This window comes from Anarrhichthys ocellatus, unplaced genomic scaffold (assembly GCF_004355925.1).
Source record: "Anarrhichthys ocellatus isolate YVR2014 unplaced genomic scaffold, GSC_Weel_1.0 scaffold24, whole genome shotgun sequence".
NCBI classification, from domain to species: domain Eukaryota; kingdom Metazoa; phylum Chordata; class Actinopteri; order Perciformes; family Anarhichadidae; genus Anarrhichthys; species Anarrhichthys ocellatus.
Window position 1 is genome coordinate 6,711,038 of NW_022280054.1, and position 26,537 is coordinate 6,737,574.

A 26,537-nucleotide genomic window follows, 5' to 3' on the forward strand; every position below is an offset into this window, starting at 1 on the left:
AGAGAGAGAGAGAGAGAGAGAGCACGATTTTCTCTTCTGCTAACCACACACATATGAAATAATGAAATATTGATACTCCACAGAACGTGAGCAGCTCAGCAGCAGCAGTAAATTTGAGACCTCAACACATGAAAGGAGAGCGAGAACTTTTACTTCATTTTTTTTTTTTCGTTTTCTCCTTTTCAAAATCCAGCGTGACACTCTCATTACAACTCCCCTGAACTCCAGGCCCCCTGGAGTTCACAAGGTCACTGCCAGGTTTCGTAACACAGCCGATGTAAAACAGTGAGGACCTACATTAGAAATATTCACACGTTGACCTTCTTTCGAAAGATAGTAGCGACTGGTGAGCTTTGCACCGAACTTGAATAGCAACACACACAAATAAAAAGTGGTTAATCATCATATCGGATCTAGCACACAGTGCATTTAAAGCAACTATGAAAGCTTAAAACTGACAGTTGCTTACTTACTCATTATTTAGAGTGCGTCTGTGTGTGCACATGCCCATGTGAATGTGTGTGAGTCTATATATGTCAAAACATGCAGAGTAGCAGCAGGGATGGATGACATTTCCCTTAGAAACGGTGTGTGTGTGTGTGTGTAAAAAGTTGTGCATATGCATTCCCCTCTTCATTCAATATGCCGTTTCTCCCCCATAGGGGTCTAACATCTGTGCCATGCTTTTGGGGAGTACTGCATAATGGGAACACTTAGATAGGCCACCTGCATATTATGGCTAGTGCAGTCATTGGTGATGTAACAGTTACAAACACACACACACACAATCAGTGAACAACTGCAACCACCCGGCCTAATTGCTCGATGAATTTGTCTCCTAGGAGGTTGAATGGCTATATCAACATGGACAGTTCATTGTTATGTTGCCATTTCCTGGGCTTGATTTCTGTGAGGCTGAAGGCAAAGATAATCATTTTTTCCACCACTAAACTTCATTTTGTGGCAGCAGTTTAATATGCCAGGAAAGGGTTATCCCTTTGCACATCACAAGCAATATTACATCGTGTGGGTTTATGCAGTCGGAGACCCAACACACTTTAATGCGAATCAAATTGCCAATAAAAGCAATATTCAGCACCGCTAATACTCATTATTCTCCAAAAATTGGGGGTGTATAGATTTCATCAACACTCTTCTACCGGCCTTACGCACCAGTAACATTCTTTTATTTTACATGCAAAAAGCCCAGGACACAAGGTTTATTAGAGATGGTGTTGAGTAGCATGTTTGTGTGGACTGTAATTATACACTACCACCAGAACACGGATGCTTGTTAAGGAGGCAGACCTACATTTAAGAAAACAACTTGCTAGACACTATAGTGCTTATGGGAAGCAGAAAGATGTGATGATTGTCTCACTGTGTGTTTTTTGTTTTGCTAAGCAAATGCATTAATGAGTAGTAGCCTCACCCAAAACCATTACTCAGACCATCAACAGAGAATGCTGATCGCTCAAATCGACAAAGCCCAACACTGTTAAAAGGTCTCGGTGCAATGGAACCTGCCCATGCACTGTATATAGCAGACTAATCAAATTATGTATACGGTAAACAAAATGGGCTGGTGTGCACTGGACTCTACAGATGGACTTCAGAGGTCCAGGACTCTGAGATGAAACTCCCCTGTGTGAAAAAACTAAAAGGAGAAGCTGGAGATCAAGCGCATTAAGAGGAGCACTGAACCAGGAGCTAAAACTACAGATCCCAGCAGATAAGAAGGTTAAAATGTGAGTGCACATATTACTATTGTACTAAAAAAAAAAAATAAAATAAAAAAAAAAAAAGTTCTGTGACGGGATGGTCAGGAACACAAATCTCTAGAAGAGGCGGAACCGGCAGAGCCACGGAGAAAGCGCTGGTGTGCAGGATTTAAAGTTATTAATCATGGTTGTAACATATTAGAAACCAAGTGAAGGAAGGCACTTCTTCAGGTTCTTGCTTCTTAGTTGGCTGGATGTCCTTTCAGTCTGTGGAGATGTTCCTGCTCGCAGCGGGCCTTCCAGCCTGCAGATGGACAGAACTGCCTGCTTCCCCCCCCCCTCTTCCTGGGCCTGACGGCTAGATAGATAATGTTATCATGACAGACAGACCTATTTAGAAATACATGTATGTGTACCTATATGCATAATAAATTCATGCAGAACATTATTCTCAAAATGTCAGCATAAATCAGTGTCCTGGGAGACGGACAGAAAAAAATTGTTATTTATTACAATTGGCATCTGTGTCCTCAGGAATGTAGCTGATTGTAAAAACCGGAAAGATGGTTCATAAAACCGTTTACAGTTAGCCGTAACGGTTTCAGTGCAATGATTGATCTCAAGTCCTATCTTGAGTTTGTCCAGGCACTTGGTACATTGAGAATCTAACCACTTCGAGACCTATAGGTTCCTGAGGGCAGAATTTACTAGTTCAGATTGTCAGACATTTCAGTTCTATCAAGATAATCCTGTGGATGTCCGCTACATCCGGGAACAGGATGATTATTGTGTCATAACCTGTAGAGAGGTTTATTTGGATAAAAGGTGGAAGTGACATGACAAAAAAATATAATAAATGTACATCATGGAAATGTCTCCCATCTCAAGCATTAGACTGTACATTAGACTGAGTATACATTTGCTATACATCCATATGGTCAATTATTAATAGACCTGGTACAGTGTACAGACACATTCACAGACACAGACAGAGATCCAAGGCCAGATAAAAATCTGTATAAACATATTTACTATATTGAGAGCTTGAGAGTGGAAATGAAGATAATACAATGTAAACTTCATAAAATGTAGCAAAAAGATTCATACGTGATCCAACTCTAAACGATGCCAGTTAAGAGACATTTTAGCAGTTAATGGTTACCGCGCTCTAAAAGTAGCTTAACGAACTCTGTTCTATGCAGATCTGATATCAGGTAAACAATCCAGGTGTTGATTCTCCAGAATACTGGTGAGGGTTCCCAGTCATACCCACACACAGAAACACACACAAATGAACACACGTATATAATCAGGGTTGGTTGGCAGCTCTCAATGTTGAGTACCTAGTCTTAAAGTGACTGGATCGATACTGGAGAGTGAATTGCCAATTTCAGTTTGTTCTATTGAAATCGGCTGGCGCTGCATTCTAGAGGTAGAGCACCTGCAATTGGCAGTGGCAAAGTGGAATTGGAGGTGTACGGAGAGAAAAGGAGTGAGCAGAATGATCAGAGACTGACTTGGACGCCTACTTCTCTCCATGCTCTTACATACACACAAGACGTTCTTAAGACATCGTTGCACACATGGTATCTGAGCCAAATGATGGTTTCTATAATGAAAGCCTTCTGCCCCCCCGTCTTTTATTATCTCCCCTACATGGGTCCACTCACACACAAACAAAGCTCATACTGGCTTTTTAAAAATCGTATAGTCCATGGCAATCAAGCTTTGTGTTGAAGGAGACGATGATTGTGTCTCTTGATAGTGAATAGCTCACTTGGTTGGACCTCTTCCTTCTGTTTATTCGGATTGCATGGACTAACGGCATCTCCAAACTATAGAGTGTATTGGCATGGATGGATCTTTGGCCATAGAAACTGTAAACAATTTGAACCACAGCTTTGCAGTCCTTTCAAGCCAGACAAACAAAATCAACATCGGGCACTTCAAATACCAGACCCAGTAAACTTCATGCTTGTGACGTCATGTTCAGAGGAAGGCCTCTGTTGAAACAAAGGGAGGCTGCATCACGTCATATTTAATCTCTGTTAGCTAAGGCAAACAGTGGAACCATTTGCTTGAAGGCAGAAAGCCAACTGTGTACTTTGGTTTTCTGTGGGTCCCTACGACTCCCACGTGTGTGATGGCCAGAGAGGAGGTGAGTGTTGTTCATCTTTGCTGCTGACCTGCTATGATGATGATTGCGGCATTGTCCTAGTGTCACAGCAGAGGGTGCAGTCATCTGTCTGCAGACCAAAGACTGGGGAGCATTGTTACAAGACAAAGACGTTGTAAAATCGAGCAGTAGTTACACATTGTGACTCTAGTTCTGTGATTAAAAGCACTGTAGCTCTGTACTTTATCCCATTTAAGGCTCTAACAATGAATCTATTAGTTGATCAACAGAGAGTTAATACTGAATCACTGTGATTTGTTTGACTCGTCATTTTTGGAGGACAAATGCCAAAAATGAATTGGTGCAGCTACTCAATTGTTAGGATTTCTTCATTTTATGGAACTCTAAACTAAATATCGTTGAGTTTTGGACTGTTGGTCGGACAAAAAAGGTAATTTAAAAACAACTTTGGGCTTTATGAAATTGTGATGGACATTTTAAAAGCCACACTCAAAGGCAGGTTGACCACCAGGTCTTCATAGGTCCCATTTACACTCGGCATTTTAAGTGTCTTGTATCCAAGTAAAACCCAAATGAGATTTAAGACACTTTCATTTAGCCATAAATATGAGTCCCTTTCAGTCAGATTACAGATCGAATTGCAACCAGTGTTCATTTTCCCTGGCTACATGCAAAGCAGGGTGTGCCCTTTGTAACACGCCTGAAGCTGTTCAGTAACTGCCAAAATGCCAGAAGCAGAATAACCTCTGCACTTAAAGGTTTAGCTAGTGTAAGATAAGAACTATCCATTACACAAACTCATTAATGAATATGAACAACAGGTCAGAAGACTGTTTTACTGTCTTCATGGACTTTAATTCACAGTGCTCCCTCATCCACACAGATCATTCAGTGGTGGAACAGATCAGGGATCAAATACATGCTACAGCAGCTTGACGCAGCTTGTGTTTGTTCGAATGTATAGAGGTTGCCGGAGTAGTTTTGTTTTTTTCTTGTGGTTTTGATGAGACAGAAAAATTGTCAATTTCAGTGCAGTTTTAAGAAAATTAAAAAGGTGAGTGGCTATTTCCAAAGACTGCTTGCCGGCATAGTTACATTATGGGAGGACTAAAGCTTGTGTATGCATCTTGCAGAGACAAATGTGTTTTAAACTTTTCAACATATGGCTCGAGTGAGACCACTGAGGTGGTTTAAGCATGAGAGTTCCAGTACGTGATTTGCATGGGATCACACATTTACATTTATTTACCAGGCTAGATGACTGCCTCATATAATAATACAGGGACTCCAGTATCATCTGTTTTGTGATCCTGTTATATAAACACACAAAACTGTTAAGCGTTGATCACAGTGGATTCATTAGACATTGACAGTGGTATAAAGATTACCCGTGCTGAGTCACAGCTTATATACACAAAAATACACAATAATCTTTGAGTTACAACCATCCACACACACACACACACACACACACAGGAATCAAACATGATAGCGGGATTGATTGTAACAAACTGATATGGGAATTTTAGGCTGCAGTTGTTTTCTCACACTCTATGGTTATCTGACATTTTATGGCTCCGGGGTCTGCATGCTCAGAATGTAAAACACACACACACACACACCGCAGTAAAGGAGTGGAGAGCCCCTATGACCACAATACAGCCTGTGGATTATAAGGTGCTATCTCACTTGAACTCAAAAGCACTTTGCCCTGAACATTGAAGAGCGCCAAGGTAAGACTGCAGCTGCAGGCTGTCTAGCTGTTCAAATCAAAAACTAATCTTTATTTTATATTACACTTCCAGCATTTGTTGATACACCACAATTTAAAAAAATGATACTGGGATTATAACTGATGCCAGTGGGATTAAATTTTAATAACTACAACATTGACGTATTAATGTAATGAATAAATAAAACCTAACGCATTCAAAATCCTTCTTGCTACAGATACAGACTTGCTTTCAACCTTGTGTAGATTGCAGATGTTTTTATTATGCAGTAGTATCCACATTACTGTAGATAGACGGTGACCAAGCTTGTGAATGATAATGTTGGTTAAGTGTAGCTCTTTGCTTAACACAGCTTTCTAATCCAATCTAAATAATCCAAAGTATATAGACAGATGTCTATGGGGGCTTTGAATACTGATGTGTCGACAGATTTCTTTATTCAGATATACACGGCACTGATCCACTTTTTTTTTATGCCAGTCTTGAACATTATTACAGGTGACAAACCTCCTCTTGACATTCACTTTTAAGAATGTGTCTCAAAGTAACCAGTGAACTAAAAGTAAAAGTTCAAAAGCAATATCAGATAATACTCTAAACTGCCTGCACTCATGGGAATCCAAACACTGGAGCCAAAAAGTGCCCCTGCTTTTTCTATGTCTGTGCATCTGCGCCTATCAGAATGTCTGTGAGTTGGGAGAAGTAAAACGATATGTTGTTATGGGCCGAAGCTATTTTTAGGCACTTAGTAGTGTAAGCTAAAGGGAAGAAGAGAGAGGCTAAAAGGTTTGTACTGTACGAATGGTGTGTACGTGTGTGCCTCGGTGTTGCATTGCATGTTTGCAGGCGATTATTGGTGCTTCTGCGTGGTGTGCAGGGGGGCATGCACACGTTTGACTCTCTGTCTGTCTCTTTGCCCTCGCCTGCTCTTCACAGCACATTAAACAGGTGGGCTATGAGCCTCTCATTCACCCAAATAGACACATACCCACACACATTCACCTTGTTTTTGTCTCCAGTACATTGGAGTGAAGCCTAATCACTTGAGTGATATGATGGGTGCCTTTGCAAGATTAGGCCCAGCCTGTCGGGCAGTTTTGTCGACTCCCTGTTTCTCTTTTTTTTAAGTCTTAATATATTTATTTTTTCATTTTATTGTGTTTTTTTTAACTTCACAAAGCTATCGCAGTCCAAGGTCAATACAAGGAAAATATATGTGTGTGTTTACTATAGTTTGCTTGTTTTGTGCGTGTCCTGCCAATGGGCCTCATTAAGCAGGGAAGTTTGAGACCTCCAAGACCTTGCCTTTAGTAAACTTGGTGTCATTATTGGGTGTTAATGATGTTGGCCTTTGTAATCACTCTCTTTGTTTGTGTGCATTTGTGTTAGATGGGGAGAAGGCGGTTCTCAGGTTTGGAGGTGACCCTAATGGTCATGTTTGCATTGATGTCTGTGGCAGCCATCACTTTCATAGTCCTGTTTGTCACCGGAGAACCTGGGGTCCTTAAAGATGGTAGGTGAACATGCTTACACATACATAAAGATGCATGTGTAAAATTTAACACAACTAAAAACACATTAGCCCAAAGCATTCACCATGTCCCCCCTATATTTGTAAAACTGTTAATGCTACTTAGCCTCTGCAAGTGTCTGCAATCATGCCATCAAGTTGTATTGCAGGCTAACTACCACCAATATACCCTTGAAACACTTGGGATGTGTTCAGAGTAGTGTATGTGAGGCCATAATTGCTGCTATGTGGTCATCCGAGTTAGCTGGCAATGGTCAATAAATAGCTCCAGTGTGTAAGCCGACTGATCAAACTCTCTCTAATTTTACATGAGTTAAACTTGCAAAATTGACTTGCAACTGTGTGGCTTTGGAGTGGTTGTGAGACAAGAGCACCTTATCCCATTTTCCAGGTAACTTGGATTGATCCTACTTTCAACAATAGTTACGAAAATATTAGTTTTCCGTGAAACCAATGGAGGATGATAGAAATCTAGCTTTGCTCTAAGACCAAAGCTCATTAAAAGACCCATTGTCAGCCAAAGTTCAAGAAAGAAATGCCTTTCACTTTGTATTATTTTGAATGGGACAAAATGTTCACAATTATATCTACCCGTTTAAGGTAACCAGCGTTGAAATGGAAAAAGAACCATGGTCCCCTATTATAATGTTAGTTTTTTGATCCATCCATCCACCTGCACAGGGTGGATGCTGTTCCATAATAACATCACCTCACGTCCTCCTTTCCTTCCATCATAACTACTACTGTATCTAGAGGGCTTTGCTTAAATGACTTATTCTATCATTTCTCTCAGTCGACCTTTATCAAAGACAGACAGCAACCTCAAGTTCTGAAAAGTGGGGGATAATGAGAGGTGCCTTGCACTTGCATTCTCTCTACTTGCCAATAGGGGGCGACTCCTCTGGTTGCTAAAAAGAAGTCTGATTGTATGGAAGTCAATGAGAAACTTGACAAACTGACTTGATTTATTACCTCAATAAACATTTGTAAACATGAGCTTATGGTCTCAATCACTAGTTTCAAGTCTTCTTCAATACAGCATGTTGTCCAATTTGTGAATTAAGATCTGTTTAGAGTAATATAGACGATAAAGCAGTGTATGTTTTAGGGCGTGGCTACCTTGTGAATAACAGATCCCTATCAGAGCCGTATACAGCGCCTCCACGTCACTCCTCCGCACTTTAAATATGGTCACTTCTGTTCACTGGTTGCAAAAAAATAAGATAGCGACGACCAAAATTCAAGATGGAGATGGCCAAAATGCCAACTCGAGGCTTCAAAACTGCAGTCGACAAACCAATTGGTGACACCACGACAACTACGTATATCCACTTCTTATATAGAGTTGTTTGAGGTAGATAGTTTGGCTTGTCATAGTAAGAAAAGAATAGGTGTATTTAATAACATTAATGATGGCTGCATTCTACTCGGGACGTCCTGGTATCGTGCATGCTGGCTGACAGGAATAGCTTACTGTGACAATTAATGGAACCGAGCCATCGCTAATGTAAGCAATTTCACCAGTGCTTTTCACTACGACATGTCAAAATGTTTGCTGTGAAAAAGGTCTATTGGTGAGTGCCATCATCAGCTCATTGCTCAAATGATTATAAATCTTAAATTAGTAAGCGGCTTAGTTGTCACTTTGAAGTTTTGTTTCAAGTAAACATTTCATCTTTTGGCAGAAACTACTGAAGTATTCGTTCCTCAGTGTCCCACCATTTCTTTGGCTGAAAGAGTAGACTGTTTCCCTGATGCTGGAGCCTCAAAGGTATGAGCCACTACCATTTCCAAGAATGCAAAGTATATGGAGAAGGTTTTTTTAAACACCTTTAACCGAAGGAGTTGATGATTCGGTAATTACTGGTTTCCTTACAACTCAATTTTTACTCGGACCATCGTCACAATTAAAATGGTGTAGTTCATGATTATATTTACCCTGGTTATAATGATGACAAGAACAACGGCAATGATGATGATAATGCAACATTGTTTAAAATAGCAGCAATGACAACAATGACAATGTGGATGACAATAATGATAACTGCATCAACCACCCTGCTCGAACAGCTGCAATGTGAGCAGCGTGGATGTTGCTGGAGCCCACTGGACGAGAGAAATGTTCCCTGGTGTTTCTTCTCAACCAACCATGGATACACAGTGGAATCAGTGGAGCAACCGAATCCTTATGGTAAATCCCCATTTCTCCTTTCTCTATCCTGCTCTTCCACTCATGCGGTCTTGGCTTTCTATTTAACTTATTTTAAAATTCTAAATGCTCCACATTCCTTCAAATTGTCTTCCTCACACCGTTTTTCCTTTTTCACTGACTTTGCCGAAGGCAAGCTTTTCTGGGATATATGACATGGATGGCATATCAGAAAACATGATTGACTTTGCAGCATGCATGTTTTTCCATTTTCTGCTTGATTTCACTGCCATATGTGAACTCAGTTATTGTGTAAAAGGAGGAAGAAACATTGGACATTTGCTATTAATATTTTTGGTGACATTTGAATAGCATAAGAACATTTTATCAAAAGAAAAATATATACATTTTCACAATATATTCTTAACAGAAGGTAGTTAAATAAAAAAAAATGCCAAACACTTATGTAGACAGAGGAATTTTATCAAAAACTATTTATCTTGCTCTGCCTGAGATAGTTTTAATGTTACTCAACAGGGACTAACCATTACAGAAAAAAATACACTCCTTATATAAGTTTAACGGTCTTCACATATTGTTACATACTGCCATGGTATCCCTCGAGGCTACTATGCAAACTACCCACGTTTACCTCCGGGACAACTGTGGACTCTCAAAGCATATTGCACCCTTTGATGTATTCCCAGGTTATACATTTATCAATATGATCAGTGTTTGAATGGATTCTTGTGGAAGCTCACCTGGTGAGTTTTATGAGTGCTAGAACTGAAGACTATTGCAGTGTATTCTCATTGTTGCAGTTCACTTATTGTAGGGAATGGTAAGTCATTTTATAGTTAAATGTTGTATTTTTTCATTTTTAATGCACTTACGCATGTTGCCCCAATAACTAATGTGGTTGGTGCACATCCTCATCCAACAATTGTTCTCAACAGCTTGGATGCCAATGGGGCATTTTTTTAAAAATTAAGACCACTTACGTTGAAGTCCAGAATATTGGTCAGATGTGCATAAGTATTAGAGGAAGAGTTCGACATTCTGGGAATCTTGTCGTGACCGTGATGTTGCCAGGTAACTCGCAGCACATAAAATCACAATGTATCTAGTTGTTATACTTAGGTGTTTGTATGGGTTAAATACACAAGCTGTACACAAAATAATTAGTGAGCTTTCTAAAGGTGATGGATTTTGTTACTTTCGGTCAGAGCCAGGCTTGCCGTTGTTCCATTTCCGATCTTTATGCTAAGCTAAGCTAATCAGCTGCTGGCGTTTGCTTCATATTTACTGTACAGACATGGGAGCAGTATCAGTCTTCTCATCCTTCTCAGCGATTTAAATTTAGTTTGATATTTTGGGAAATTATAATATTCACTCTCTTGCTAACTTTCCTGACTTCTTTGTGCTTTGATGGAAATAATGACTGCAATTATAACCATTACGTAATTTCATCTCTATTTTGGGGATTAGGTAGTTGAATGTGATATATTTCCGAGAATGGATATTTTTAACTGTACTATAACCTTTCCCCTCCTTTCCCCATTTGTTTCATTTTGCAGTGATGAAAGCCCAACTGAAGAGAATGGCTTCTCCTTCCTTATTTGGGGCCGAAATACAAGAGCTGTCATTTCACGCAGAAATGCAGTCAAACAATCGACTCCGATTTAAGGTACACACTGACAGACACCACCTCTGTTAAACACCTTTTTACTTGCACACAAATTCACACTAAATTATCACTCTCTCACTCACACACACACACACACACACACAATTAGACAGAAACAGAGGGAATTGTGAGATAAATCTAGTCTAGACGAATTCATTTGAAAAGTAGTTTTTATCAAAGCATGTTAAACATGAATGCTGTGCAGAACAAAAGAGGACAAAAATAGCAATGTACACAACAAAGTATGAACATGACCGTGAAGTATGAGGCCACCCTCACACTGCCTGCATGGTTGTTTCTCTCTTCTCTCCCCTCAGATCTATGATGCCCACAGGCAGAGGTTTGAAGTCCCCCATGAGCACATCAGCAGCCTCACCAGTGACCCCTCCAGCCCCATCAGCAACACACTGGAGATGACACACAAACCCTTTGGTCTTACTGTACACAGGAAGGAGAACAAAAAAGTCCTGTGAGTGCTCAGTAAACGCGTGTGTGTGTGTGTGTGTTTGTGTATGTTCGTTGTGTATTTGTGTTGGGCAGGGACATGGTTGTTCATAAGAATTACAATATCACATTGTTTTCCATCTGGACAGTGAAGGATACTCTGCTATGTGTTATAATACACTACACGTATATGTAGGATATATTCTGTATGGCTGCAGCTGGAGAGAGGGCTGATGTGTGAAACATGTATGGTAGCAGGAGATTGTTGTATTGGTAAGTTTTATTAGAGGATACTGCAAGCCATGCTCACAGTTGACTGTGTGGATATATTTCTGTGGACAAAACACAGCCTGTGCCATAATGTCCAAAATTGTATTATTTTATTTGAAGGCTAGCTTTTTTTTTTTCACCAGTTAAATTTGAGAATTGTCAATACATTAACATTGATTCTTTGTATCACATTTAAAGGCACTTATGTCAGAAATCCTCTATAGTGGTGCACCCACATAATGTCATTATCATGCATTGTTTTCTACATAATGATGGAACACCTTGCCATGTTACATGTTAGTTTCCCACAGCAGTAAATAATTATGTTCATGTAGAACCAGGCCACTTCGTTAGCCCTGGGTGACATTGGGTGATCCATTACCCCTCAGAGCTGTGTGCCGCCACACACACACACACACACACACACACACACTTAAAAGGCATTGAACCAATATTATCATAGATGCAGTATAGAATATGGCACTTTGGGGGAAATAGGGGTTTTGAGGGCACAGCCACCCTCTCTGCATTACTACTACGTGGTGCTCAGGATTAAATACCACCACGATGACCTTATATACTAAAGGCTGTTTTGTACATCACTGTGTTCTGTATTTGTGAATCAGAGCTGATTGCCATTCATGGCACATGACAAATACCTTGCAAGGCAAACATTTATCTTTAATTTAATAAAGACTTTATATTCTTTGTGAAATATATCACATGACAAACGTCGGCTTGCCTCACGTATCTGTGTATTAACCAGCATTGTCTTTCTCAACATCGCACATGACCTTCAGCCAGAGGCAGGGAGATTGCAGCTATTTAGTAATCAAATTGCTCTAACTTTGTTTTGCTTCCCCTGTCGCTACAGGGCCAAATGTTAATCACCATTATGACTGTGTGTTTTGTAGTGTATTTGGGTGATAGGTCAGACTTTGGGTTTTTTTAAGAGCCTCTCTTTCTGTTAAGATTATAATTCATTCATTCGAAAAGGTGAGATTCTCTTCCCTGCATTGTAGTTGTCCCATAGGGCGCAACCTAGGAACTCACCTTACTTTAGAGTTCAGGCAATAGTATCTGCCAGGCGCAAAAATACAAAAGACAATATTAAAACCCACACCAGCAAATTCAATTATCTCACAGGACCTTTGGAAAGTGATCACTACCATTTAGGTAGAATCCAGCATTTAAGGAAGGAGGGCGAGTACGTTTCAAATGGCTTCATCATTTAGCCTATTACAACATGCTATAAATTGAATAGTTTACTTGTATTTCTAATTCTTTTGATTTTGTTGGAATTGTAGGAAAATAATTTGGGTACAATAGTTTTCCCGACTGCAGTTTTCACTTGGATACAATGGTTTCCTTGTGTTCCTTCTTTGGCGGCTGTTAGCGTTATCAAAAGCAGTCTTGCATGCAATGTTTTTAATAACTTGATAATCAATTTCTGAGCACCGCATAACATCTAAGAAGACCATAAAGTAGAGTGATAACAAGGTTCACGAATCACTTTTCATGACATAAAAATTGCACCAAGTCATCCTTAAATGTTTATTAAGGTCTCATTTCCTAAGATAAACATAGTTCCAATAAAATAAGTAGATAGTGATTGTGTGCACGCAGGGTAATGATACTTCTAATCATTCTACACATTGACCTTTGTGATTCATGCGTGGGCTTTCTCAGAAAAGGGTCCATTTGAGTGTTTGTGTTGTCATGACTTTCATAAAAATGTATATTGACTGCATTTATAACCTTTACTAATGTATCTATATCTTTATTTTGGCAGCTGAATACAGCTATAGAGCAAGCTCAGTATTTCAACCACCAGTGTACGTCTTGTTTTGAAGGCTAGAGAAATGCTACCCAGAGGGCTTATTAGAGCTTGATAGGATGGTCTTTCTTTCCCATCCCTTTTTTTTCTACAACTCAACTCAACACGTCCTTGTCTTGTTCCCACTCCCTCTTATCACTGCATCTCACTCTCACTTTCTTTCTTATGCATTTGTCTCATGTTTTCTTTCACCTGCTCCTTCTCTTTTTTCACATTCCAGACCAGCTACTTTGTTTGTAATATGTTTTACTCTCTTTCTTTTTTTTTTTTTTTTAACACATTCAGGTTTGACACTACAATGGCTCCACTGGTGTTTGCAGACCAGTACCTACAGATGTCTGCTAAGCTTCCATCCCATAATATTTATGGCCTGGGTGAGCATGTTCATCAAAAGTATCGCCATGACACAAACTGGAAAACCTGGCCCATCTTCACCAGAGATGCTTTCCCTAACGGGGTGAGTACAAGATAAGATATTAATTCAGCATTTCATTTTTAATGCCACTGAACTTGACATTATGCATGGTTTAAAACACACTTGTGCATGCATATGTACATACATTTGAGACGATAAAGACAGTGCATTTGCATGTATACAGTATGTTTACCCCTATGTTTTTTTGTTTTTTTCGGTTGCTGCAGCAAACAGATTGTGTGCTCAAAGGCTTTCACATGTCTACCGAGGATGAGTGTGTGTGCGCATGTATTTAAGTGTCAGGTTAACATATGCTCCTGACATGTGTATGTTTTTAAATGCCTTGTAAGCTGATGAGGCAGTGAAGTTGCCCCCTCAGTTTCAATAAGTCTCCCACATCCCCCCTGCATCTGACACCTCTTCCCTACATCCCCTCATCCAACTTTCCCTCTGCCTTCCCCACAGGGTACTCATAACCTCTATGGACACTATCCCTTCTTCCTCTGTCTGGAAGACGAGACTGGAAAATCATTCGGGGTCTTTCTCATGAACAGCAATGCTATGGGTGAAGATATAAACACACACACACACGCGCTGGGACATAGAAACACATGAATACATGCTGGTGAAACCATACAATGACACTGTCATCAGGGAAGTTAACAGACACAAAAAGAACATATAGTGGCATGAACATACACAGTCAGGCAAATCATTGGGAAACGAGAGCCATTTGAAAATGGTTCAAGTTCTTGAACCATCAGTTATGCCTCTTCATACCAACAAAAGTGGATATACTGTTGCCTCTACCAAAGAATTGTGCTGACAAATCAAAGAGAATATTGCATGGCTCTGTATTATATAAGGAGATGACTGAAAGCGATGGGAATGCCCGCTGCCATGTTTCTCTTGCATGTCTATAGCCTCCTGATATACAAACACTGTTTTGCCGCTCATGGATTGACATGACTGATACACAGATTATGTGCGTCTGTTCATGTGTGAACCTTACGTCTGCAAAACGATAAAACAGAATCTCAAAACAGAGGTATAGCCACTCCACAATAGCTTGAGAAGTAACTTTCAGGGTTATGATTTATAGTTAAGAAGAAATTAGGATTTAGTTTGCAACATTTCCATGTCTTTTTTTCCAGAGGTGACTTTGCAGCCCGCTCCTGCTGTGACTTACAGGACGATTGGAGGAGTACTTGACTTCTACATTCTCTTTGGAGATACGCCAGAACAAGTGGTCCAGGAGTTTCTTGAGGTGAGGAGCCAATGATTATTTATTTTGCTTTAAAAAGGTATACATAATACTGTATATAGGAAACATTTCTCGGTAAGTCTGTTGTGCAAAAGTTGTTTGCGAGTTGTCTAGGAACATTAATTGCAATAATATTTCCAAATGTTGTTGTCCAGCTCACTGGCAGGCCTGTCATTCCTCCCTACTGGTCCCTGGGTTTCCAGCTTTCTCGGTGGGACTATGGCAACCTGAGTGAGGTCAAGGAAACAGTGGAGAGGAATCGTGCCGTGGCCCTCCCATATGTAAGATGATGTCTGCTTGCTTTTCTTTCAGTTCATTTATTTAGGCTGTCTATAGGCAGTATGGCAGACAATGTGCGTGTCAATCTGAAATGGCTATCAATGCTATTTCTGCCACTGCAGTCTGTGGTTTTGTGTTCATATTCTTGTGATAGAAATGTCAAATAACTGTTCTTTACAAATCTTAAAGATATCATAACTATCCATGATGTCTCATGGATTTCAGGTGCATTCATTTACAATTTATTTGGCACTTTCACCCTCAATATCTCAGCTCTACACTGTAAATCTCCAGCAGAAACATTCTCGTCACATTGTGTTTGCACAGTGTTAATCATCACAATACATTTATATCACACTAGGTGTAAGGTGGAGCTGCAAGCTCTTCGTTTAATTCATATGGTTCTGATGTTGTGACACAGAGGAATGAGCACTCCGTTACCGAGAAATCTACGTGACAAAATCCAACCCGAGAAGCATGCAATAATTATCAATCAACTAGTCTGGGAAATGGAAACATGTCATTTTCTTTGCAAGGAAGAAAATGAATGCAAATCGGGGATAAAATGTTAGTAGCTCTTTGAATTTGACCTCAGATGTCAAAATGTTGAGATATTTAAAAAAGGAGGCTGGATTCTCCTTTTCCTGACTCTCTGAAGTCATGCTGTGACAATGCATAGTACGTGCAGTGGGGATTTCTTTGCTGCTACCACAGCTGTATAGCTTTTGGGATAGTGGGGGGGAATCGATACTTCAAATTTGAACCACTCATGCACTACTGTGTGGTTCCAGAGGCAAGAGCCTCAACCACTACAATACATGTGAAGACGTGATATGAAGGTTGAAGCAGGAGTTCGACAGACAGTCGGAGTGATAGGGATGGCCTTTAGCTTAGACGGGGTAATCCAGCTTTCTGTCAAATAATGGAGAGTCTTCTGGGCTCTATAGGTTCAATCCCAGGACGACTATTTTTCGAGCGTCACTGAATGTTAGCGCTGATGAAAGATCAATCGACCGAGTTCCTTTCATTATCTCATTCATCCTGATCTGAATGTTAAAACAACTCCAACACCTCTTCCCTTCTGAGACATTTGATAAATACCAGCTCTGGTTGACATTTTCTTGGAAACGAGTCTTAGTGCTTATCTTCGTCCGAGCTTGCGAATGGCAACTCTAAAAAGTCCCTTCCACACAGAGCACTGACGTTTGATGCCATTTATTTTCCTTAATTGCTAAGGTTAACTCCTAATCCAAATATTTATATGTCCCCATAAAACACTTCAACTGTATCACAACTCACCAAAGACTGCACCAATCAAGGACACAGTTTGAACTCTTATTTAAGGATAAAATGCAAACAAATTTCCAACCTATCTCAATCTTCAATCTCTCTTTCATATCCAAAGACATTAGCATGCAGCTGCTTCCTCTCCTGCTGTACTCAGGGACATATTTGATAACCATTAGATAGACCACAGAGGGCATTATCACATTCTCCCTAATATGTCTGGAGCTGATTACCATTAGAGGAAGGATCTGGCAGGACCTTCCAAACCATCTGCTCTATCGATATGAAGTAGATTTTGGCAGACAACAGACAGACAGCGCAAGCATTGAGTCACACCCTGAGAAAAAAAAAAAAGAAATAATGTGCATTCTCATTGTCCTCCCAAGGTTTAGCAGGACATTAGCCAAGTTGTTAGCACTCACGTAAGGTCTACAAAAAAATCCATCAAAGGAAGGTCAAAGAAGATAACAGTTAGAATGTGTTGTTTTTGTTTTGTTTTTCACAGTAGAAATAGTTTTGTATTTACCATCCATGCTGAGATGGGAATACAGTGTTAGGAGGACCTGTCCAAGTCATTTTGAAGATGCTGAATTTTGAGTGAATGTGTTGAAGTTATGCATAGAAGTGGAAGCATGAGTGGGTACATTTAAGAAGCAGTAAGTCATTTTTAATTCATTACATTAATGCAAGATGCAAATATTATTTTAATACATGGAAGCCATGCCAGTATTTTAGCATTTCCAATTAATCTTTAAATAGCTAATGACATCTAACATATTTGAAGTAAACTCATCAAGGTATTCATAAAACATGCAGTATTCCAAAAGGATATTTCAAAGCGAGACTAGAAAAGTTTTGGGGATTTTAGTTTTTATGAATTGCGTATTAATATATATTGCATGTACATGAAGTGTTTCTTCTTCCCATGCAGGACATTCAGTACACCGACATTGACTACATGGAGGATAAGAAAGATTTCACATATGACAAAGTTAAATTCAGCGAGCTGCCTCAGTTCGCCGACTACCTTCATGCGAAGGGACAGAAATACATCCTCATCCTGGTAAGAAGCACTTTATTACAAGTAAAGCAAAACTGTGTATTCGCACATTAACAGTAAATGTAAACTGTAGAAATCCCTGTCCAAACACAGAATAACTATTTTACCTTGCATTTCTGGGTCCGTTATGGTTTGGTAGTACTCTTCGTCTTGTATTACTGGCCAAATGTTGGCAGCTGTGACGTCAGGTTGCTAAAATCCAGCTGTAAAGAAGAATGAAAATATATATACATATACATACACATATATACACACATACATATATATATACACATACACATATATACACACACACACACACATATACATACATATATACATACACAGTTATTTTACAGTTATTTTCAAAAGGCATTTGTGTTCTGTCCTATTCCTCTGCCCCCAGGATCCTGCAATAGCAACCAGTAAGAGGGTAGGGGATTCTCCATACCTCTCCTATGACCGGGGGACTGAGAAGAACGCCTGGATCACTGAATCGGATGGGAAAACTCCACTGTTAGGAGAGGTGAGCTGCATTTGTGTGCAAGAGATAAATGGAACATGCACAGAGATCAGGCAATACTCTTAGTGGCCCTTGATTAGATACTCCAAGATGCCCCTCCTCCAGATGGTAATGCCTCTTTAACACCATGCATGTCCAATGTCTGCAGCTTGTGTAAAAGGATCATCACAGTGATATTCCAACATATTCCCATGCCAATGTATCAAAAAACGCAGCTTGGTCAGTGGCACTAGGCTTCAAGCTATGTACCCTTCTTGAGTCACTTTTGGTCTCGTCAGTGATTATGTGACGCTGGTTACATGTATAATCTCTTTTCAAAATAGAATCCGTCTTCACACAAAGTTAAGTTTTGGCACCAAAACCACTTGCTTAGGTTTAGGAAAAGAGGTCATTGACTTGACTACATACTGTACGTGACTACCACATGAGAGTCATGTGACTTACGACACCAACGACTCACGTGACTATGGACTTTCATGACCAAATGTCAACTTTACTATTAGATTTGCACAGAAAAAAGGAACAGAGGTTTCCTGGACGGAAGTCCACGATTTGTTTGACCCATCCACCTCCCCTTCTACCTGCACCTTTTGGAATATCTTGCTCTTTAAAACTACATCAGCAAAAAGGTATGCAAGTTTGAGGGGTTCACTTTCGGTTCCACTTCGCATTACAATTGGCAACAGACATGATCTTAACAACCTTATCATGGCATTATTGTTGCCAGAAGTCTGTCTTCTCAAGAACTGCCAAACGGTTGGGAATTGCATCCCCATGTTGGAAAATGATTTAAAATTTCCCATTACATTCACCAACTACTCTCTACACTATGTGGTTGCGTGGGAACTACAACATGGTGTTTTAATACAAATATTTAGGTGAAGGGAAAATTGTGAGTATCTCTGGGCTTCTAGTATGTATAAATTATATAACAGTGGCATGCAGACACATCACCAAGCCATGCTTCCGTTCCACTTGATATCAGTTGTAAAGGCAGGTGAAAGTGTTTTATTAGTATGGACATGGTTTTATGGCCCGTGTTTGCCCCTGAGCACCAATTGAACCTTGTATTGCACAATGTTGTTATGGTATACAGTCCAAGTCTAGCTTTTGTGAAATTAATACTTAAGATGATTCCAGGAACATTAATCCTGCTAACTGGGGTACCCAACCCAGAGGTACACCTTGCCATCTCACAGGTGCTTTATTCTGCATTCCAATTTCCCACAACTTTGTCAATAATTTTGTTGTCAATCGACTTCATATCATTGTTTTCTCTTTCCGTTTTAATAAGTGCTTTCTAAAAATACTAATGTATTGGGCTCCTGGGAACCAAAGTCAAAACCACCCAATTCCGACTATGCAGTTTTAAGAGATAAAGACTTTGATAGATACAGCTATTGATTGGTATGCACTTATTTGTTTAACACCTCTTAACACTCCGACGGCCCGACTGTACATCTGTGTCATGTACACAACTGCTATGTATAGGTAGCTACTGATGCGACATATCTTTGGAAAGCTAAGATTCTTGTGATTTGATTTATGTAAACCATTTCAAGATACAATCACAACAGCAGGTACAATCAACGCCTCTGTTAGACCACCAACCAACAAACAAACAGTTACAAAATCGAGGCAACTCAACAATGAAGCTTCATTTAAATCCACCCATCCATAATATTCCAACAAAAACGGTCTTGTTACATTGCCAAAGGTCCAGATGATCCAATCCAGTAAAATATTTAGTCCAAAATACATTATTATGACCATAAATACCCACGGGCTGCTGTTGCATCATTTCAAATTAGCCGGCAGATATGCCTAATTATTTATATATTTTCGAACATAACTTCAGTTCGTATATAAATTTCCCGAGTCTCTGTGTCTCAAAACAGTGGCTGCACTCTGACCTTTAGATTGACACCTCACCTCACCTAGACATACCCTTAGAAAAGCACGTGTAAAATATTCATTTTTTGTGGTATTGTTATCAAATTTGAACTTGCACTTGGTAAGGCTTCATGCTGCGGTCCCATTGTGTTTTCCAGCTAATACATCCCAGCTATAGTCATCTGCAGGGATCTGTTTGCAAAAAGATATTATTTCTTACAGTAGTTTATTCTTGGGGATCCCTAGGGACCTCAGTCGGTAGTCCTTGAATGCCAAATATGTTGGTAGGATGATCAATTCTAATAATCTATGCAATACAAGGATATTAGCCTGAGGATATCCATTAAAGAATCAGCATGAATTGAGTCAATTTATAATGTTGGGCAAGAAAACTTCTCAAATTATTTAGGACCTTGCTGAATCCATGACTAAAAAATGAAAACTGCCTAAGGTCTATTTTACAACCGAGTATTAGAGCCTTCGCATTGTACAATATTTCATGCAACATAAGCATAAACATATGCATTTGCTGTGTGTATGCAAGCATATGTGTAACTGGCTCTCCACAATGCCCTAATGGGAGTTCAAGCCTCCCGTATGTTACGTTTTGATCCTTCTCCCCACAGAGCACATATTTAAAAGGCTCTCCCCTGTATAGACAGGTGGAGGTGGGGGGTTGAAGTGTGCGGCTCCCATGCTTTTATAGTGTTGCTTTTGATTATGCACACGATTAGGCCCAGTCCTTCGGCTAATCGCTTTTTCATGCTGTTTATAACAGGTCAAACATATGCATTGATTCCACATTAGTGTTTAATCTTAAAATGTTCTGCATCGATGCACCACAGATTAGGTGTGCAAGTGTTAGTGTGAGAGATAAAGAGAAGGAAAAAGTCAGTCTGTGAGTACATATAAGTGTATCCATTTCTCTGAACAAAAAGCTTTTCTCGCTCGTTTGTGCTTTATGTCCGTGCACGCATGTGTCGGATTATTATAATCGAGTCTAATTTATTTCCATATGAAGTATGTGTCCTGTTTATGAAAACAATGGGGTCTTTGCAAAGCGACCTGTGCGGTAGATGTGTCGGTGACAAAGGAGATACAGAGACAGGCTGGTATTTATTCTGCTCTTAAAACAGCTAATTGCTCGCAAAGGATAAAGCTTTTCCTGGTGGCCCATATGTTTCAGTGTATGGGTAAAATCATAGAAGGACATCACTCACACAATAAACAAAGCAGCAAGGAGAGAAAAGAGGCTATGCGGGTTTAAAGGTAGGAATGACAGACATGGGCTGAGAAAGGGAAAACAGACAAATAATAGATTTGAGAGTAATGTACAGAGATACAGACTGGTTGTCTTTCGGTGTGGTGGAGTGACAGGGAGGTACGTACACAGGAAGTCAGTCACATTGAGAGACCAGAGACAAAAAGACAGACTATCGGGTAAACACAAAAAAAGACGGAAGTCTTTCCACCTTCCGTCATGTCTGTCCCTTTGTTGGAGCAGAGGCATAGATGGGCAGACTGGAGAGCAAAAAAACCCAGACAATGTTATAAAAAGATATGCCACTATAAAACGCCAGCAGGTTTGTTTAAAGTGGTAACCGGGCTATCAGTATTAGTGAGCAGCTGGGGTCAGAAATCTAGAGATGAAAGAAGAAAGAGCTGATTGGAAAAGGTTAGATTGCAACAGTGAGGGACTATCAATAAGCTCTGACCTTGGAGTTCTGACCACCTGCCAAAAACATCCGACTATAAATCTGTGTGAGCATACATAAGCATGATTCATGTCTTTGCTACAAACTGGGTTGTAAAGTCATTGGCAGTGGAAGTAAAAAAGGTAGAAAGATAGCTAGCATGGAGCAACCTTGAGATTTAATATCTACTGTGCTCTACAGGAGGGGTTCACACACAGAAACACTCTCACGAAATCTCCGCCTTTCTCTGTGGATTAATCATTTTTCTCAATACATGTCGTTAAGGACGACTTCTAACACACAGCCACGTCTAGAGATTTCTATTGCATTATCTCCTCTCTCTCTCTCTCTCTCTCTCTCTCTCTCTCTCTCTCTCTCTCTCTCTCTCTCTCTCTCTCTCTCTCTCTCTCTCTCTCTCTCTCTCTCTCTCTCTCTCTCTCTCTCTCACACCTGTACGATATTGTGTCGGCTTGATTCTCACTTAATTAAATACATGTTGCAGATGCTTTTTGAAATGAAATAAATAAGGAGAACATGAAACAAAAGTACAGCATTGTGTGTTGGTGAAACTGCAGTGGATACCATCAGTAGAGGAGCTCACATGCCAAACTAATGTTGTCAGAGTTTTGAGTTTTGCTCCAAATCTATAAAAATGTGCTTGTAAAAAAAAAAAAAAAACACATTTCTCACATTCTCTCCCTCTCAGGTGTGGCCAGGAGAGACTGTATTTCCAGACTACACCAGCCAAAACTGCATCGACTGGTGGGTTGATGAGTATGAGAGATTCTCCAAGGAGATCAAACATGACGCCCTCTGGATTGTAAGTCAATTTTAAAAACACATAAAATGAAGGTGTGTTTCCACTGATTAGCTGTCCGCCAACCCAAAATCCTGACACTGACATTATTCTGCAGCCAATTACGCGCAGACAGGGGCAGTGAGCTTACTTTGTTTTGTAATTTTTTGGTGGCAATTACTTCACTGTGGGTTGGACATTGGAGGCCAATACAGAGCACCAAACACAGGCTGATTATATTATGTAGTTAAAGGGTGCTCAGCAGAACATTTTGATTTGGTTCATTCATTACTACTTCTGATTGCTGCAACACACACAAATTAACATCTTACTTCAAACACTATAACACATCCCAGGTCACTTTGTTTATCCAAGAGGTTAAATAAAATGTAAAAATCAGAATCAGCATTATTAATTCTGATTTCAGAATCAGAAACTATAACAGAGTCTCCTTTTTAGTATATGATGATCACCTAAGTGGAAGAATCCTGGATCCATAACACTGTTAGAGCATGTTGCAAATAATTCAAATAATAAGTTAAAATGATTATAATTGTGATTTATGGAACAATGTCCTCTGATGCACTTGCAGGACATGAATGAGGTGGCTAGTTTCCAGAAAGGATCAAATAAGGGCTGTGCTGATAACAACCTCAACTACCCTCCCTACACTCCAAGTAAGACACTTTTAGTTATATGTTCTGCGCCATAATAATATTATGCATTTGCTTTTCTTGCACATTTTTGATATGCGCAATATCCATGTTCCTTTAGAGACACGCTTGAGTCTCAAAACGTTGTCGAGGATTGTTTGCAAGTTTGCCCTTGCATACAAACCAGTCATAAATCTACATATACCTGCAAAGATACAGAGGATGTCATGGGCTTGCAGCCCAACTGTTGTGCACAAGTTGATAAATCCGTCACAATAGCTCATAAAGTAAGTTCAGGTCCAGAGGAAAACTCATCTAAAATAGCTAGTCCCCAGTGAGGGATTTTGAAAATGAGTCTTCTGCCATGTCTTTTATTCCGACTGTGTCCCAGACAGGATGATCATAACTGGAAAAGGCATGCTCCCCTGATGCCACCTTTTTATTGCACTCCTCCTTAGTCATCCTCCTTCTCCATTGCTCTGGCTGTCTCTCATTTCCTCATTGTTCACACTTCCTATTGCTGTATATATCAGTGTCTCCCTTTCCTCTGTGCTGTTTCCCTCCTTTTCTCCCCTTCCATCACTGCATCCTATATTTTGTATTCATTCCATGCCTCTGCTCACTTTACTCCAATCTCTTTACCTTCTCCATCTTTTCGCTCCCCACAGAGATTCTGGATGAGGTGATGTACAGTAAGACGCTGTGTATGGATGCCAAACAGGCCTGGGGGAACCACTATGATGTCCACAGTCTGTATGGCTACTCTATGGTGCTGGCTACTGAAAAGTGAGTACATTCGCAAGGAGTTTGGCCAACTCGTGCCGAGGACGCTAACTTGCTGCCACCCCTCCACAGCAATGAGGCATTGGCTAACTCAAAGTGTGTTGTGTAATGTCAAAACAGTGCGACACACGGGATCTTCAACGTTAAGTGCAGTAGAGTCAGTGGCTGGTGAGAAATGGCAACATGATAATGGAGCTGAAATGTAAAAAAAAAAAAAAAAAAGAAGAAGGTGCAACGGAGAAATCTGTCAGTTCAGCACAGCCCAGTGTATTATGCCCTCGGCTAAATCAAAGCCTGTGACTCTTGCAGACCATTTCAAGTCGTATCCCATGTGATAAGTGCAGAAATATGTTTTAATGAGTCCGGATCCCAGGGTGAGTGAATGAATTCCTCATCTGGGTCTGGCGCTGAAACAGTTTAAAAGGGCCCATTACTTACACAAACCTACAGAGAGGAATCAATGTGATTATAAGATGTAATGATAATAATTATTTAGATATGGAAATTGATGGAGCTTTAAGCAGGTTAAAGTTGATTTATGCTTTATTTATAGATATAGAGGCAGGACACTCAAGTCAGTATTATTATATTCAATTTAGGGGACTATGTGGACATCTGATAGTTAAGTGCACACGCTAGTTTGAGTACAAACATTTGGCCTGTATACCTATACATCCAGTTTAGTCTATGCTTAATATCATGTGCATGCAAGGGGCACACCAGTTTGTGTATTTCCTACAATCAAGCTATGCAAATGCATGTAAAGCCCATTTAGTTACATAAAGTACGCTACATAAAGTTCGCCATGCTCCTGAAACCGTACTTGGGTGCCACACAAATGATATTTTGATGAGTCAGGTGGGCCTAAAATGCAGCTAATCTCTTTTTGTTTCCATCATGCAAACAAGCACAGAGTAATTTGAAAAAATTAGTAGCAGAGGAGGTTCACAGGAGCACATCAGATTCATAATCCAAAGACTGTAAATTGTAGATTCAAGGAAGTCTGCCTGGCACATGAGCAAGAGCTGCACAAAACACAAACCACAGAGGTATAAAGGCTGCAGTCACATTCATCTTGGTACAGGAGTTTCTATAGTCTCCAAGCCCCCAGCTAGTCATTTCACACAAGGCTAAATATGGCTTCAGTTGCCAGAATCCTAATATGCACTAATGGTGATGGTATGGGAAATTGCATCAATTAGAAAGCAGCACACACCTGCACTAATAGGTTTTTTGGCTGATGGAAAATAACACCCCACAACACTAAACAAATGCAATGCACAGCCTTTGATGCAGATCACACACACACACACACACACACACACACACACTATGTTGAGTCAAAAAGAAGAAAGGAACTGTTACAATATCTCACATCAGTGCTACAAGGGTTCCTTCACCTTGTTTCCCCACTTTTGGGGATTTTCTGCCGATTCATTACTGCCACACACTTTCAGATGCATCTCGGAAGCAAATAAAAAAAATATTAAAAATAAATCACTGCATTTGATTAAATGCTATTGTAACCTTTCAGGTGACCGTGACTGCAGAGGAATAGATTATTCCACAATAAAAAATATTATGGCACAGCATTCGGTATATTATTTAAAGTTCTTTGTGACATCTTAAAAGGGAGCGGGGATATGGTTTGGTGGCATCTAGCAGTGTGTTTGCAGATTGCTGAATACCCCTTGGCTAACTTTTTCAAGTCAGCCGTGACGTAAGCCACAGAGTTCAAAACGTAGAAACGCAGTTCACCTTGCTCATAGGCCATCCTTAATAACTATACTTTAGGAGCAACAGTAGTCAGACGGGAGCTGTGTGTCACGCCCCTTTCATACGTCACTGGTGCCGAAAAGATTACACCGGTGTTTCCGAGCTTATAGCTACTGCGGCAAGCCTACGCACTCCTCGCTATTCAAGGTGCATTTTAGGAATTCGGACGTCCTTCATGATGATGAGCTAAGATTGATTTCTGGGTCACAAGTCAGAGGAGCGAGCAGACAATGAGGCACAAATATGGAGAAATGAGAAAAGGCCCAGTAAACACAGTTGTACAAAGACACACACACTGTATGAAGGGAAACATAATACTAACATACACATGGTACACGCATACAAACACACAAGGGCATATACACATGAAATGCAAGCCCTCTGAAGTCCAATTGGTGACTCACTCCTTTAGTACTCAAGCTAGCTAATCTTTACTTTGTCCCCTTCCTCACTTCCTCCCCTTTTCTCCCCGTCCAGAAATTAAAATATTTTATTGGCAGGAGACACATTTCATAAACATCATCAGGGTTCCGTATTGTCATGGAAATCAATGTGGCTTCGATTTCCCTTTGCAAACTAAATAATAATAATAATAATAATGTAAACTGGGGAAGAAAGAAAAAAAA

The 26,537-nt window shown here is 40.0% G+C and overlaps 1 protein-coding gene across 2 annotated transcripts in view; it reads left to right on the forward strand.

Annotated features, from left to right (window-relative positions):
- Positions 1-5,582: 5,582 nt before the first annotated feature.
- si (sucrase-isomaltase) overlaps positions 5,583-26,537 on the forward strand; it is a 65,109-nt gene continuing 44,154 nt past the window's right edge. The window contains exons 1-15 of one of the 2 annotated variants that reach the window (XM_031860821.1): positions 5,583-5,591; positions 6,981-7,104; positions 8,808-8,893; positions 9,193-9,313; positions 10,849-10,958; positions 11,276-11,427; positions 13,795-13,966; positions 14,390-14,489; positions 15,079-15,191; positions 15,344-15,469; positions 17,686-17,817; positions 18,200-18,319; positions 22,610-22,723; positions 23,292-23,376; positions 24,021-24,138. In XM_031860821.1, coding sequence (XP_031716681.1) covers positions 6,981-7,104; positions 8,808-8,893; positions 9,193-9,313; positions 10,849-10,958; positions 11,276-11,427; positions 13,795-13,966; positions 14,390-14,489; positions 15,079-15,191; positions 15,344-15,469; positions 17,686-17,817; positions 18,200-18,319; positions 22,610-22,723; positions 23,292-23,376; positions 24,021-24,138 — 1,673 coding nt within the window. In that variant the 5' untranslated portion in view covers positions 5,583-5,591. Of the gene's footprint in view, positions 5,592-6,348; positions 6,378-6,980; positions 7,105-8,807; positions 8,894-9,192; positions 9,314-10,848; positions 10,959-11,275; positions 11,428-13,794; positions 13,967-14,389; positions 14,490-15,078; positions 15,192-15,343; positions 15,470-17,685; positions 17,818-18,199; positions 18,320-22,609; positions 22,724-23,291; positions 23,377-24,020; positions 24,139-26,537 lie in introns of those variants that run through there. The other variant, XM_031860820.1, reaches the window with a different exon arrangement.